The sequence below is a fragment of the Trachemys scripta genome, chromosome 7, assembly GCF_013100865.1.
Source record: "Trachemys scripta elegans isolate TJP31775 chromosome 7, CAS_Tse_1.0, whole genome shotgun sequence".
Lineage (NCBI taxonomy): Eukaryota > Metazoa > Chordata > Testudines > Emydidae > Trachemys > Trachemys scripta.
Window position 1 is genome coordinate 24,305,739 of NC_048304.1, and position 14,006 is coordinate 24,319,744.

Here is a 14,006-nt window from a genome sequence, read left to right on the forward strand (position 1 = left end):
GGCCATCGGCTACAGTTTCCACTTGAGAAACTTCGCTTATAGCTGCTAAGGACACTTAACATCTCAAAAGAGAATTACAAGGCTAATATTTTTAAGGGGGACTAACTTAGCAAAATGTTGCTATCAGTGGAAACCAGTTCACTTTTGTACCTTGGTTTCTTTCAAAATCTGTATCAAGAAGAAAGTTTTTGAAGCAAAGTTATCTACTCCCCACCACAGAGGCAGAGAGTCTGCCAACATTGCCATCTACAGCAGTGGATAGCCTAGTTTAAGATTTAGGACATCAGACTTGTGCTTTTGCAGCGTTCAACATGGTTTAGTGGCTCCCACCTCCATCCAGATGGCAACCTGTCCAAAAGTATATTGTGTTATGGACAGGGATAAATAAGCACTTGAAGTCACTAAAGCTTCTAGTCTGAAGTGTTTGGTTACCACCACAGGAAAGTTTTAGCCTTCATTATTTCATGTGTTCCTCAATGCTGAAAACAAAGCTTTTTTCACCACAGGTACAGTACAGGCTTCCCTGTGTTACCTTACTATTCCTCAATCTTGAAGGGGAGGGGCACTTTTAAAAGCCTAGTGAAGTTGGTCTCTATGCTCACTCAGTTTTTTGTACTTCTGAGAGAGCCATTAGCTATCAAGTCTAATTGTTGTGCATATCCGAGACTCTGCTACTAGGTGGATAGTTCTAGTCACTTACCTAGCTTTCAGTCTGTGGCAAGAAAATTAGTTGTATCACCATTCATTTTACCCTGCTAGTATCCTGCTCATTTATGGCGGCTGAAAGTGACAGCTTAATTGTTTATTTGCTCATAAATTAAGGGCTTCACACAGATCCAATTTTGTAGGCTATTACCCTTCTAGGCCTGCTGTGCAGTATCCAGACAGAACAAGTTAAATTACATGTCAGTATTGCCTTTGAATTTCCATGTTGTGTTTTCACAAGTTTGACCATGTGTTAGCAAAATGCTATCAAGCTGTGCAGAAGTAGTGAGTGATCCAAAAGCAGAGCTGTATTAGGTAGTAAATCAAGAGGGGGGGGGGGGGCTATACTATGTAGATTTAACTGCAGGAAATAAAGTCTTGCTGCTTTAAAAAAAAGGGGTGGGGGGGTGAATAAAGAACCAAAGAAACATTTGAAGGGCCTGCAGACAGCAACTGGAAATATCTGGGCTACATGCCATAACTGGCTGGACCCAGAATGCTAGCTAAAAAACACAAGTTTCACTGTTGGAAGTGACCTGCCGGCACCCTGCTCCTATAAGCTGGATGTTTAGCTGTGAACCATTTGCTTGTCACATTGAGGAAGGAACAGAGTACAGGCAGAGGACAAGCCAGAAGCCCAAATGAAAGCGCATGCAAGCATCCAGTTCCTTGGCGCTTTACCAACTTACAGTACATTGAGAAATGGGATTGGCAGGGGTAGAGTCAGTTCCATGAAGTCCTAGAAAATGCACATTGTTCTACACACAGGAGTCAAGACTAAGTGCTCAGAACTATTTCAGCAGAAACAAACAGCCATTTAATCCTTGGTACAATGCAAAACCATCTTCGCTAAAAATGTAAGGTAGTTGCTGCCAAACACTTGGAACTCTGTTCATGTGTTACTACAATGTACAAGCTGGAGATCCAGTGCACCTTTGAGATAAGCTGGCACCTATTCATGGAAATGGTAGCACTAAAATGCTTTTTCAGTGACAAAAGTTTGCAGTGCATGATATAATCCCAGAAGACTGCATCATCATCGCATCATTTTACAGCAAGCCATGGTCTTAACATTCACACCCTGGAAGGGCGGTCTTAGTCTGGCTCTGTCAAATGTCATTGCGTAATTGGTTTCAAAATGTGTTTCCTAAATTGGCAGACTGCACTTCTAGAAAGCAAGTTCCCACACTAGTGTGCTTGGTTTAGGTCATGTCACAATATTCTATTGGACTAGGTTTAGATAAGCTGCCAATCACCTCATGATGCAAGAACAGACTGCACCAAGATGGATTGCTGTGTCTATTATTTTAGAGTCAGGAAAGACTGAAAACCATTCTTTCATATTCTCTGAAGTACCCAGAGTGAGTACAGAAAGGGCTTTACATTTTATTTCTGTTTGTATTGGACACCTATCCATTGCTCCCTACTACGGTCCAATAGCAGCTAAGGCTAATAGTTGTCTGGCTTCAGTTATTTTGCAGATGTTTTTGCAAGTTGACGTTTAAACTGAGTTTATTTCTAAAAAAAACCAAAAAAAAAAAAAAACCACCTCATTTCAAAAGCCTGCCCAATGCTCCCAAATATTAGCTCAAGCAGCATCAGAGTGTCTACAAGTAGGGCACTGCAAGATTGTCAGCTCTTTCTGAGGAAGTTCTATGCAAATTTTTAAACAAGGATGATTGCATTCTTAGTGTCACCTCAGCCATTCTTTAGCTACAATACACAAGATTAATATCTGAAGACATGCTACTTGGATAGAATGGATTTACAATCCATTTTTAGTTTTAGGGCATCTTCTAATGGAAGAATTCTTACCAGGTATGTGTTCTCCCCCATATGTGATGTTGACATCATAATCTCCTGGAGTATAAGGGATATATTCAGCACTGCAGCTGCCATCTTTGTTATCTTTACAGCTTATCTTTGATTCAGAAGGTCCTTCAACAGTTATTCCAAGTCCACCAATTCCTGCCCCTCAAAAAAAAAAAAAAAGCGTGCAGCACATTAGTATCCTTTCATATTGTTTGTTGCATATTTACAATAATCTGATCTCCCACTTGCATTTTAGAGTTTGTGTAGTAATGCTAGCATGGACAGTGTAGCTTTGCTGCATTTTATCCCAGAGATGGCTACATTTCAGTTGTGAATCAAACAGTTCAGGAATAGTTTGTGAAAGTGCTTTGAGATGCCAGGTATGGATTGGGTGTTCACTTGTGCAACTAAAAAAGTTATTTGATACAAGACCACCAAAACAGGTTTGTGATAGCTACTTCTGGAGGAGCATTACCAAAGGCGCACTGAATTCGATGGAAGTAACGACCTGTGACTCAAGACAGATTAGACTACTGAAGTTCAACCCTTGTAGTATTATTGGATTTAGTGTCTTATGTCAAGTTGTCCTGAATTACTTGCTACCATGTCTTCCACTAATTGTGTGGCTTAGTTACCTTGTGACAACAGTAAATTCATTTGGTTTATTAGTGAATGCTTCTTTGAGTCCAGCTCCTTGGGCTTTTACACGTGATGGATGGCAGCCTTCAGTAACATCCACTTTAAAAGGACTGTTTGGAACAGGTACATCATCATAAGTCACTTCAACTGTGTGTGGACCTGTTAAGTGAAAAGCCATCACTAGGTTACATAAATGACTCCTTGAAGGCGATGGTTATTCATTCAAGATACTGGACACTGCCTGCAACAGGCAGTGCTCCTCATCTACTCAAAAATGGTGTTTAGCAGGGTCTCTACAAATTATACTTTAATTCTAGGTTCTTTAAAATAGCATGTTCTGCTGAAGCTATACTAAAAAAAAAGTGATGAATGTATAGTACATATAAATCCTATACTATTTATCTCCTGCAGAAATTGCTCTTTAGTCAAAGACTATCTTGTACCTGGATGCCAATGTTTAAGTACTGCATTACTATTGACAAGCCCATTAACAGGGTATTCTTAGTTTGTCTTCCTCTTCCCACATAGGGTAGTCAGACAACAGGTTACCTTTTTCAAATGGTGTAAACTCTACTGCATATGTTCCATCAGCATTGTCTTTGATGAGGCAGTCTGTGGAAGCTCCTGAGGGATTTGTGATTTGTGCTTGGATATGGTCTCCTCCAGTCTTTGTTAGGGGCTGGGCATTTACAGTGAAATCTGTTGTAGCTTCACGGAAGACATCTGCAGAACACAATTTGAGAAGCCATTCTATTTAAATGAACTTAATTTAGTCTATGAAAAATCCTTGATTATTCTTAGTTGCCATAAATGTCTATGAATGACTGATAAAGGTGTAGAAGTATATTCTCTTGCAAAAAATCACTAGTTGCAATCCTGTACCTAGATGTATCCACTATAGCCTTTCCACTCCTTAAAATATTCTGGGCACAAACAGGTAGAGAACTTATATGCTTAAGTCTTACCTTTCCCTTCTATTCCTGGTCCAAACACTTTAATTTTGCTTGTGTCCACAGCTGGATCTACTTTGACACGGGCAGGAAATTTTGGCACTTGCTCTCCTCCATATTTCAACACAAGTGTATACATTCCAGCAGAGAGTGGCATATATGTAACTGCATAAGTTCCATCTTTGTTATTGTGAACTTTGACTTCAGCTTTAGAGCCAGAATCTGATACAGCTTCTACATCTAGATCCCCTGGTCCAGCTTCTGAACAGTCAACATTGAGCAATCCTGCTTCACCCACTTTACCATGTTCAAGACCTGGGCCAGTGGCAATCACTTTAGATACATCAAATGGCATTTCAATATCTGCTTTAAATGGAGAACCAGGAATGTGAACCTCTTCAAACAGAATATTTACAAAGTACTCTCCAGGTTTAGTAGGCAGGTAAGAAACTGAGCACGTCCCATCACCATTGTCAGAGCATTCAATTTTAGCTTCACATGGGCCCTCTACTGTCAAACCTAAGCCTCCAGTTCCTGCTCCTTTGGTATCTATTGTAAATTCTGCTGGTCTTCCAACAAGACCTCCTTGAAGGCCTGGACCATGGGCTTTTACCTAGGATAAAAATATTCAGTTAGATGAGAATTTGTGTAAATGTAATTGCATCTGGCAGTTGCTTGGCAAAATAAAATAGAGCAATTTCATAAAGAACTTCAGACTAATTCAGTTGGTAAGTCTTGTTAAAGTCTGCTAAACTCTCAAATTACGTAGACACATTACAGCAAGGAATAGGCTTCTTTCATTTCATGGAAGAAAATCTTAATGTCAAGTTACATTAGAAACAATATGAAGTTTGCTGAAGTTTCCATGCTTACAGACTTAAGCTTGGCTGTCTTTGTACACCTATTAAACAAAAAGGTAGCAACATTAAGCGATGTTTATACTGAGTTATTAGCCAACTGTATTACAGCACACATTCTTTGAGGGTGAAACCAAATGAGTCTCATTAGATTAATAGGGAGTCTCACTTAGTTTCATATTGCTTAAAATACCTAGAGTTTGTTTTCAGATTTATTTTTCAAACAGTAACTTTGAAAAGCTCAAGTAATTAGTTATGATTTTGTGAAGCAAACAATTTAAGAGCTACTTAATGTACTTGCTCCATAATCATGACAGGTCAAACAAAATGTGAAAGTTTATGCTCTTATGTGATCGAGCATGATTCAGTTTGTGACTGCAAATATTTCTTGTATGTCAACAGCTGAAGCATTTCCTATTCATTTACCTTGGTAGGATCTGGAGGGAGAGTGGCTTCCACAGTATAAGGACTTCCTGGAATTGGATTGCCATCGTAACTTACATCAACCACATAGAGTCCTTCTTCTCTTGGGATATACTTTGCAGTGCTGCACTCTTTGCCAAGAGCTGGCTCCACCACACATGGCACAGCTTTCCTTGTAGGGCTGGAAATACTAACATCCAGTTTACCCTGTCCACCAGCTCCTTGTGTGTCAATTATGAATTCCTGATCCTTCCCTACTTCCACTCCTTAAAGAGAAGGCCCGTATTAGTATTTCAGGATTAATGGTCTGGTTAGATTTCTTAAATCCTATAGTTTGACATTCAGAAATGCCTCATCCACTGAGCAGTTGCTCAATGTTTTACAAGGATTTTTATCAACTGATAAGAACATTTCTTTCTGCTTCTGCTAGTCATGACAAGCTTCTTCAGCTAGACAATGAGTTAATTGGAAACTGCAAAGGGTCAATGGCAAGCAAGATCGCTTTTAGACTTGTTTACACAGCCTCTCAACCCATCTGAAAGACAATGCTCATTCAGGAGTTTACCACTATGTAGCAGCCTTCTGTTTCCTGCCTCCCTGCCAATTTACAGGTAGCAGAAGGTAATGTGCAATTTAAGCCCTTTCAATACTTTTTGCATATTTGCTCAAGTTTTTCTGTTAGTAAATGGAGGCTTGCAGAACAGTACTCATTCAATAGGTTACTGCAGCTGAGCCTTGTGAAGAACCAGCAGCTCAGAAGCAGTGGGATGGAGAAGTGCCACCATCCTTCACTTTTGCTAGAAGCCAGTGTCCAGCAGGCACTTCATAGAGAAGAGATCCTTTGAGAGCTAGTTTATGGTATATGTGTCAAAGTAAGGCATTTGGAGCTAATAAAGTGTCTGAGATCTAGATCTTTTAACATGAAGGGTTTTCTAGACCCACCCACATCACAGCAGTATTTCTGCAACATGGTATAGTTACAACTTTAAACTGAGTGTTCCATAGAACAGTCATGTGCTGGACATGACTGTTCAGGTTATTCTAGCAATTTGTTTTTAACTCCAGAGCCAGAGTTTTAAAGGTATTTAATGCAGTTAAGAGTCCAACTCCCATTGAAGTAAGTGGGAGCTAAGCACGTCAATCCCATTGAACACCTAAGTGCTTACCTGCTCCTTGAATTGCCCACTAGCCTATAGAAAGAGTCTGGCCCCCAGTTATTTCATTTCAGTCAGGCACTGCCCAGTCATTGGCTTAACACAGTTTCTAGAAGTCAGCCAATAAAGTGTCCACAGCTCTATCAGAGCGCAGTCTCAAAGGTCTGAAGGAGCATAAAAAGCCAGCAATTTTTCTATTGTGCTCCCACAAGAACAAGATTGTAAACAGACTGTAGAGGGAAGCTTGCATTGCCATAACTATATAGAAGACTAATCCCTGGGATTTAAAGTAGAACATAGAGGTTTAGAGGACAAAAACCTAGTTAATCCTTGCTTTTGGAAGCCTGTTGGGCACCCAGCTCAGGTTTAAAGCTGGGCACATTGATTCAATAATTAACTGGGTCTTATTCTCACTGGATTAGCATCCACTGACAAATATTGGAGACTGAAGTGGCAGAGTCATATCCATTTCCAGGTATTCGCGGTGCAATTTAGTCTTAAAACGATTCTTTCAGTGCAGCTTCTATGACATGTTATCTCCTAGCAATAAAATGTTACCAAACCTTTAAAGGTAGAGACCCCACAATATTTACAAGATCACAAAAACTTGAAGTTTATATCTAAGGATTCAGAACCAACTATAATCTAACTGGAGCAGAGAATTTAAACTGCCTGTTCCTATGACCAGGAATAAGATTTTAATTTAAGGGGGAAAAAAACACCTCATTTTAAAGTTTGTTATCTTTCAGTATACTTTACAAGCTAGACAGACACCATAATCCTGTTGGTAGTAGTACTAGACATTGAGATGGCTGCACAGCCTTAAAAGAATTATCAAATTGAAATAAACTTCCAAGAGTAGCAGCTTATATTGAACTGGTGGTGTTACAAAATTACTGTTTGGGCTAGAATACCAAGGGACTGTAAAAATCAGCAGAACGAGTTTTTGTATTTGTTTTCACTCACCAACATTCTAGCCAAGTTACTCAGTGATAAGATCTTTAAAAAAAAAAATGTCCACACTAAACTAGACTCTGCACTGCATAACTCATTTGCAAGTGTACTTACTGTTTTCAAGTCCATTGACTTTAATTTTGCTGAGATCCAGGGGAGCAGCAACCCCCACAGTGAAAGGGCTTTTGGGAACAGGATCACCACCATAGGTTACAGAAACTTTCATGGGACCCTGCCAAAAGGTTAATATTGTAGGTTAGGTTGTCAGCCATTTCAGGCTTGTGCTTTACTAGTTAGACACTATATAGTACTTTACGACTCAAGGAGTAATGGCAGACAGTGACCAGGCTCCAAGTGTCGTGTGAGCTCCCTGCCCCAACTTCCCATTCCAGCCTTTTGAGCATTGAACCCTTTTCATTTGACAGAGAGAAAGCTTGCTCTCCTGCCAACATTAGAGTACTATTTTGATTGCCTGGAAGAAATTCAGGCCCTAGGTTGATTCCCACCCTCCCAGAGCTCAGGCATGACAGCTGAATGAATGACCCAACTTGCAACTAGGTATCCTATTCCACCATATAGACAGCATGCCAAGTCCAGGCCCACAAAGGGGTTATATTTTTTAATAGCATTTGAAATACCAAAGTTAAGATGTATAAATCAGAAACAGATTAATGCTCCTGTGTGCTTTGGCTGGAATGCCATAGTCATGGCCAGATTCAGCCCAAGATGTGTGCTCCTTTTATGCTCTCCTACCACAGTGAGTATAGCTGAAATATAGACTGTTTGCTTACTTTTCATTCTTGGCTGGCTCAGCTCCCAAGTGAAATATCCATGAATGTTTCACATAAGCCAACAAACAGCTATAGCAGCACTGGGTGAAATCAGGAAGGCTGTTTGTATGTTATTCAGTTGAAAATTACTCAACCTTATCTATAGCTGGTTAACAGTATTCTATCAAGATTTTTCTGTTGATGCTGTCCCTTAGGAATTTTACTGCCTAGTAAGCCCATCATCCCTATGAAGATTTTATATAGTCCACACTCCAATGAGCTCTGCATGGAGACAAGCTACTGCACATAGACCAAAATAATATGGACACTGCTTAAAAAAATAAAAATCAGTGCCCAATAGCCACAATGTTTTCCCTTTTCCGCCAGGTTGGCAGTTTCCACTCCTGTTGAGCAGGTCCTGTTACTTCACAGCTGCCCCCACCCCCAAGTCATTCTCCCAGATGCAGCTTGAAACCTCATGATCCCACTGTCTGTACACCTATAATTTTCTCTGGCTTTTGTACAGCAGCTTACTTGGGTGCCATGAGCTGAATGTTTATTGCCAAGAAGCTACCATGCAGCTCTATGCTGAAGAATGGGTACAAGATTAATATTGCCAGCCTCTCTTGTTTCTTCTCTACAGAGCTTCTAGAAACCTCAGAAGCAGTAAAAGGATAGCATGGGATTGGATACTTTTCCCCAAGTCATAATTAAAGATGCTAAATACTAGAGGTTCAGTTGGGGAGAGAATACAGTTGGTTTAATCCTTTGAATAGGTTTGAGAATGAAGTTGAATTTTTACAGGGCTGGGAAAATGTTTGATAAGTGGCATTAATCACTGCTATATTTACAGCTTTGTCACAATTTCTCCTGCAATGTTTGCTTACTTTTCTCCTGCGGAAGCTTTTAGACTGTCTTTTCATTCCCTCCTAATCTTTGCTACTAGCCTGTTTTTTACAGGCTAACATATGCTGCACTGGTCAAACAGGGTATTATTTCTTAAGAGTTACGCCACCCGCTTTTTTTTTTTTTTTTTAAATGTCTGACAAAGCTGGCTCAGTGCCATCTCCTTTACCCATACTGAATTATTCAGCTTCCTTTATCTAGCTGGAAGCCTTCAGGGCAAGGTATATTGATAGCCTATAAACAGTGTTTAGGCATCCCACTAGCATTAGCAACCACCCTATTATACATGCCTGGGAAAGCTTTGAACACTGGCCAGGTCTGCTTATAGTTACTAAAATCCAAAACCCATTTATTGGGTAAATAATTTCTCCACCCTAATGACAACACTTGCTGCCAGGAAGGTTATGGGTTTGGCAGTAGCAGCGATTCTGAGGAAACCCCCCTTGCATCGGGTGTACCAAGTCTGGCAGACTGCTTTCTTAATTGAGATGTGGTGTTATCCAGTCTTTCAGAGAAGCCAAGAATCAGTGTTTGCTATTTTGAGGCAGCAATCTTCAGTTGGTTTTGCTGCCACTTTTACATGCAACAGCAAAGCCAGATTAGGAACCTTAGAGGCATGTTTTTAACAGTGCTAGAAAGAGGATGTACACATCAGAGAGGTGTTCCTTACTGCTTAATACACACTCCAGGAAACAGATGATCCAGAACTAAAATCCAGTCTCATTGATATATGAAGCAGCCAAGCTCTGATATCAGTAATACTCCAAATGTATTAGTTGAAGCTATGATGTTCTTTGGTCATGAACTTGCCGTGTCCCAAGTGCACACCAATTTTATGGTAGATCAAAATCAGACAAGTCAGATCTTATTAGGAAGTGAGAACTGAAGTCTGTCAGACAATTTCAGTTTGATAGTACTAAATTCCTTAAAAACAACGAGATTAGTCATTCTTGAATATGACAATATAAGCAAGCTTACTGGGAAGTCATCTTAAAAAAAGAGACACAAACTACTTGCTTTTACTTCTTCCATTACTGTTTTTGTCCGGTTACTCTATATAGTCTAGGCAACTTGGTACCCAAGTCATCTTAAGAGCTGCAGTAGTTTCATTACTTTGCCACAATATAGTCGTAGAAATCTGGGGTATAATGCACATTTAGAAGTACACACAAAGCTACAGACAAAAAGGGAAAATATGCTCTCTGTAAGTAACCATTTCCAGCTCTTTATTGTTGTAAACTAGGAAAGCTGCATCCACTGTCAACATGAAAGTTCCCTATCTGGGTTCCTTCCTCCTAGAGGCAAATGTTAAGTAACACCTAAGCCATTGTGCAAAACTGATCTCAACTGAAAATACTGTTCTATATCCTGCATAAATGGTGTGTTGAGTCCTAAATGCAAACAAGCTAACTGAAGAGTTACTCTGGAAATGCATTTCACCATGAAATGGAGTTGTGCGCTATTGTTTGAGCACTGCAAATCTGCAGATCATGTTTGTGGATACCAATTTTGTAGCAGGGCTCTAGCTAGGTCTCCATCGCTGTTAATACTAGAACTCTTATTTGATGGAGAACAATTCAGTTTCACTACCTGCAACCCAGCCATAGAAAACTACAGCTTGCAAAAATCTGGGAAGTCCTAAACATCTGGACCAGGTCAATTCAGATTAGCTAGTAAACTAACTGTTGCTAGTTTCAGATTATTACCCAGTGAGGGGTGCTGGAACAAGGTTGGGGGTGTCACTGCATGGGTAGGGCCTCTGTTTAGGCACTGTGGGGTACCCCCCCCTTTTGAGGGGCCTTCCGCCTACCTTTGTCAGTTGATAGACTGACAAAGTTACACTGTTGGTACAGGAGGATGATTCAGTTTGTTACTGTTTCATTGACTAGTTCTCATGCCACCACCAAAAATCAATACTCATCTTCCAGTCAGATTTTTTATGCATCATTGTTTAAGTTGCTCTCGGGACAGGCCATTCCAAACATGTAGCCTATGGCTTTATTTATACTAGTGATTGTTTCCTCCTCAGTACAGTTAGACTCTATAGACACTCATGACCCCTTACTGTGGAATTTTTGGGAGCTCTTGGGAATATTAAGCATTCCAGTGCCAGAGTTTTTCCTTTGATTGGAAAAGTTCAGTTAAAGACAAGACTTCAGGTTAATTCACTTGCAATACATATATTTTCAGTTTTATTTTTGCTGTGAGTTGTGATTTCAAGGAGGAAAACACCAATTTCTTCAGAAGAATCAGACCTACCTGCTGTACTGGAGTGTATTTAACAGTATGGGAATAGTCATAGTTGTCAATAATATCCAAGTCTTTCACAGCATCTCCTGGCACAGGTCCACTGAACTGCACATCCAGTGGTGCTTTCCCAGCACCCTTAGTGAATACAGTGAAGTGTGTTGGTTTGCCATTTTCCACACCTTAAAAAGTAACTTTGAAAGTTAGAATATGGTTGTGTTTCTTGTGCTATCTAGGCAGTATGTTTTAAGTTCATAGCCCATATGAAAGTTGAGCAATTTCAACTTGACCAAGTAAGTTCATAGAGAATACAGAGAGACTACTTTTGATCTTGATGCCCGCAAATTTGACGTTTGGCATAGAGTAATCCCATTCCAAATCCCTAGTGGGAAAGTTGTGACATGGTTGTTAGCATAAACTCCTGATGTAGGCAAACTACCCCATGCTCATGTCAATAGATTACTTGGCATAAACATAAGGAATCTCACCAGTTTTGCTTAGTCCAGGTCCTTCAGCTTTCACCTTGGTGGCATCATGTGATGGGTCCACTTTAACTCTGAAAGGGCTGGCAGGAATTTCCTTCAATATAAAACACGATACTTTAATAGGACAGTTACAACCAGTTGCAAGCTAGCTCAAGCTCTGCAGGTAAAGCATTGCCTTCCAGTGAAAGGACTACTGTTTAAGTTTGAAATAAGGCACTGTCTCAGATAATACAGTCACAGCTTTCCTGAAAGTTTTAGCCTGCCAAATACATTTATTCCAAATGCAGCCCATATGATTACTTCAGCTTTGCTCAGAAACAGCTAGCAATCTTCTGTATGTATTTTTGCCTTCCCTCTGAATTCCACTGCAACGACTAAAAAGGCATAGTCACATTAAAGTCCCACCCTGATTACTGTTTTAGAACATTTCAGTTTTGGCAACTTTATATTTTGCTGCTTGGACAAAGGGAAGCCAACTAGCCTTTGCGTTCTCAAGTACCAGCATAGCATTTGCCACACAGACACTTTTGGTGTTACAATGGAGAGGGAGACTGAAGAAATTAAGATTATGGAAACATCTTTCTTGGCGTTTGGCCCAAACTTTTAAAAAAACTTATGTCCCCTTTTGAGTAATGCACATTGAAGAGTAATTTATATTAGGATTCGAAGTCTTCTGCATAGCTAATATTTCTAGTCAAATAAAAGATACAAACCTCTCCTGCAAAAAGCACTTTGATAGTGTAACGCCCAGCAGCAGGTGGTGCATATTTCACTGTAAATGTATCATTAGCATTGTGTATGATGTCAAAAGCTATGTCTTCCTCTTCCTCACTTATAACATGAGCATCACATTTAATGCCAACACTGACATCACCTAGGAGGAAACAGAGCAGTGTGCCACAAGACAGTCAGGAATTTGTTTAGTACCAAGTAGCTCTAGTACTGAGCAACTAAACAAGTCACATCTTGATTTTAAGTCCTTGGATAGATAGGATAGTTTGTCAAGTACTTGTATGAATCACTCCATGTAATCTGAGTAACAGGACTTTAGCTTCAGATTTCCCTTATGAAGCAAAAGGCTTGAATCAAGAGTTTATGAACGGAGATCAGATTCCTGTTCAAACAGGAAATGTTTATAGATTTAGTTTTGATACAAGACAGCAATACATTATCTACCGTCTGCTTTTACCTTCTCCTGCTTCTGTGCAGTCAACTGTGAAGTGAGTAGGCTCATTAGCTTTCAGACCAGCTCGCTCCACCCCAGGTCCAACTACTTTCACTTTCTGAGGATGACTGCCTTGTCCTATGAGAACCTAGATGGGTTCACAAGCATTCAGAGTTATCCCATACTTGGGTCACATGGATTTATTAAGTGTAGCACCTGACAAAAAGCCCTGACTTCTTAGCTATTGTTCTTGCTTAGTTACTAAAGAATAGAAAATAAAGTTCCTGACTTCCCTATGTTTATGCTGTGCTCACTGGTATCAGAGCCCTTTGACATGCTAGCCTACAGAACGGAACAGACAACTTTCAGCTAGACTGATGCAACAAGAGTTTACTCATGAGTAGCTATTGACTTGTACTCACTAGCATTGGCAAGGACAACTAGCTTAAGGCTTGCTTGTTTTAGAACATGTACCACCAGTCCCCGCAAAGTAATTTTGTAGGGTGTTTGTACTTACCCTATATGGACTATTGGGTACATTAACTCCTCCCCAGACAACAGCAATAGTATGTTTAATTGGTTTAACTGGCATATAAGAACAAGCACAGATTCCATCAGGATTGCTCTTCACATGGATATCAATAGGGCTTCCTTCTGCATCCTGAAAGCAAGTATTTAACTGAGAATTAGACGACTGACTAAATACAACTGTGTGCAGAGAGAAGGTACAAGTAGTTTTAAGATGTGGTGCTATCAAAAAGTTATGTGATCTCAAGAGCAGCAACAGCAGAGCTACCTGGAATTGAGAAGTTTTAACATTAATAATCTTACCACACATTTAAACTGCTCATCTCTCCTTGCCTGCACATACCAAACTGTAGAAGTCTAGTAGACTGACAATAGGACAATTTATGGGAGACCACTTCAAGAAGTCTCAAT

At 40.0% G+C, this 14,006-nt stretch overlaps 1 protein-coding gene across 5 annotated transcripts in view; it reads right to left on the reverse strand.

Moving 5' to 3' along the window:
- Positions 1 to 14,006, reverse strand: part of FLNB (filamin B) — a 138,172-nt gene that overhangs the window by 38,277 nt on the left and 85,889 nt on the right. For all 5 annotated transcript variants that reach the window (XM_034777876.1, XM_034777875.1, XM_034777873.1 and 2 more), the window contains exons 15-25: positions 13,585 to 13,728; positions 13,092 to 13,215; positions 12,616 to 12,776; positions 11,906 to 11,996; positions 11,430 to 11,599; positions 7,609 to 7,726; positions 5,390 to 5,652; positions 4,122 to 4,719; positions 3,706 to 3,879; positions 3,153 to 3,315; positions 2,521 to 2,681 (exon numbers count right to left, since the gene is read on the reverse strand). In XM_034777876.1, the coding sequence (XP_034633767.1) occupies positions 2,521 to 2,681; positions 3,153 to 3,315; positions 3,706 to 3,879; positions 4,122 to 4,719; positions 5,390 to 5,652; positions 7,609 to 7,726; positions 11,430 to 11,599; positions 11,906 to 11,996; positions 12,616 to 12,776; positions 13,092 to 13,215; positions 13,585 to 13,728 (2,167 nt within the window). The remainder of the gene's footprint in view (positions 1 to 2,520; positions 2,682 to 3,152; positions 3,316 to 3,705; positions 3,880 to 4,121; positions 4,720 to 5,389; positions 5,653 to 7,608; positions 7,727 to 11,429; positions 11,600 to 11,905; positions 11,997 to 12,615; positions 12,777 to 13,091; positions 13,216 to 13,584; positions 13,729 to 14,006) is intronic.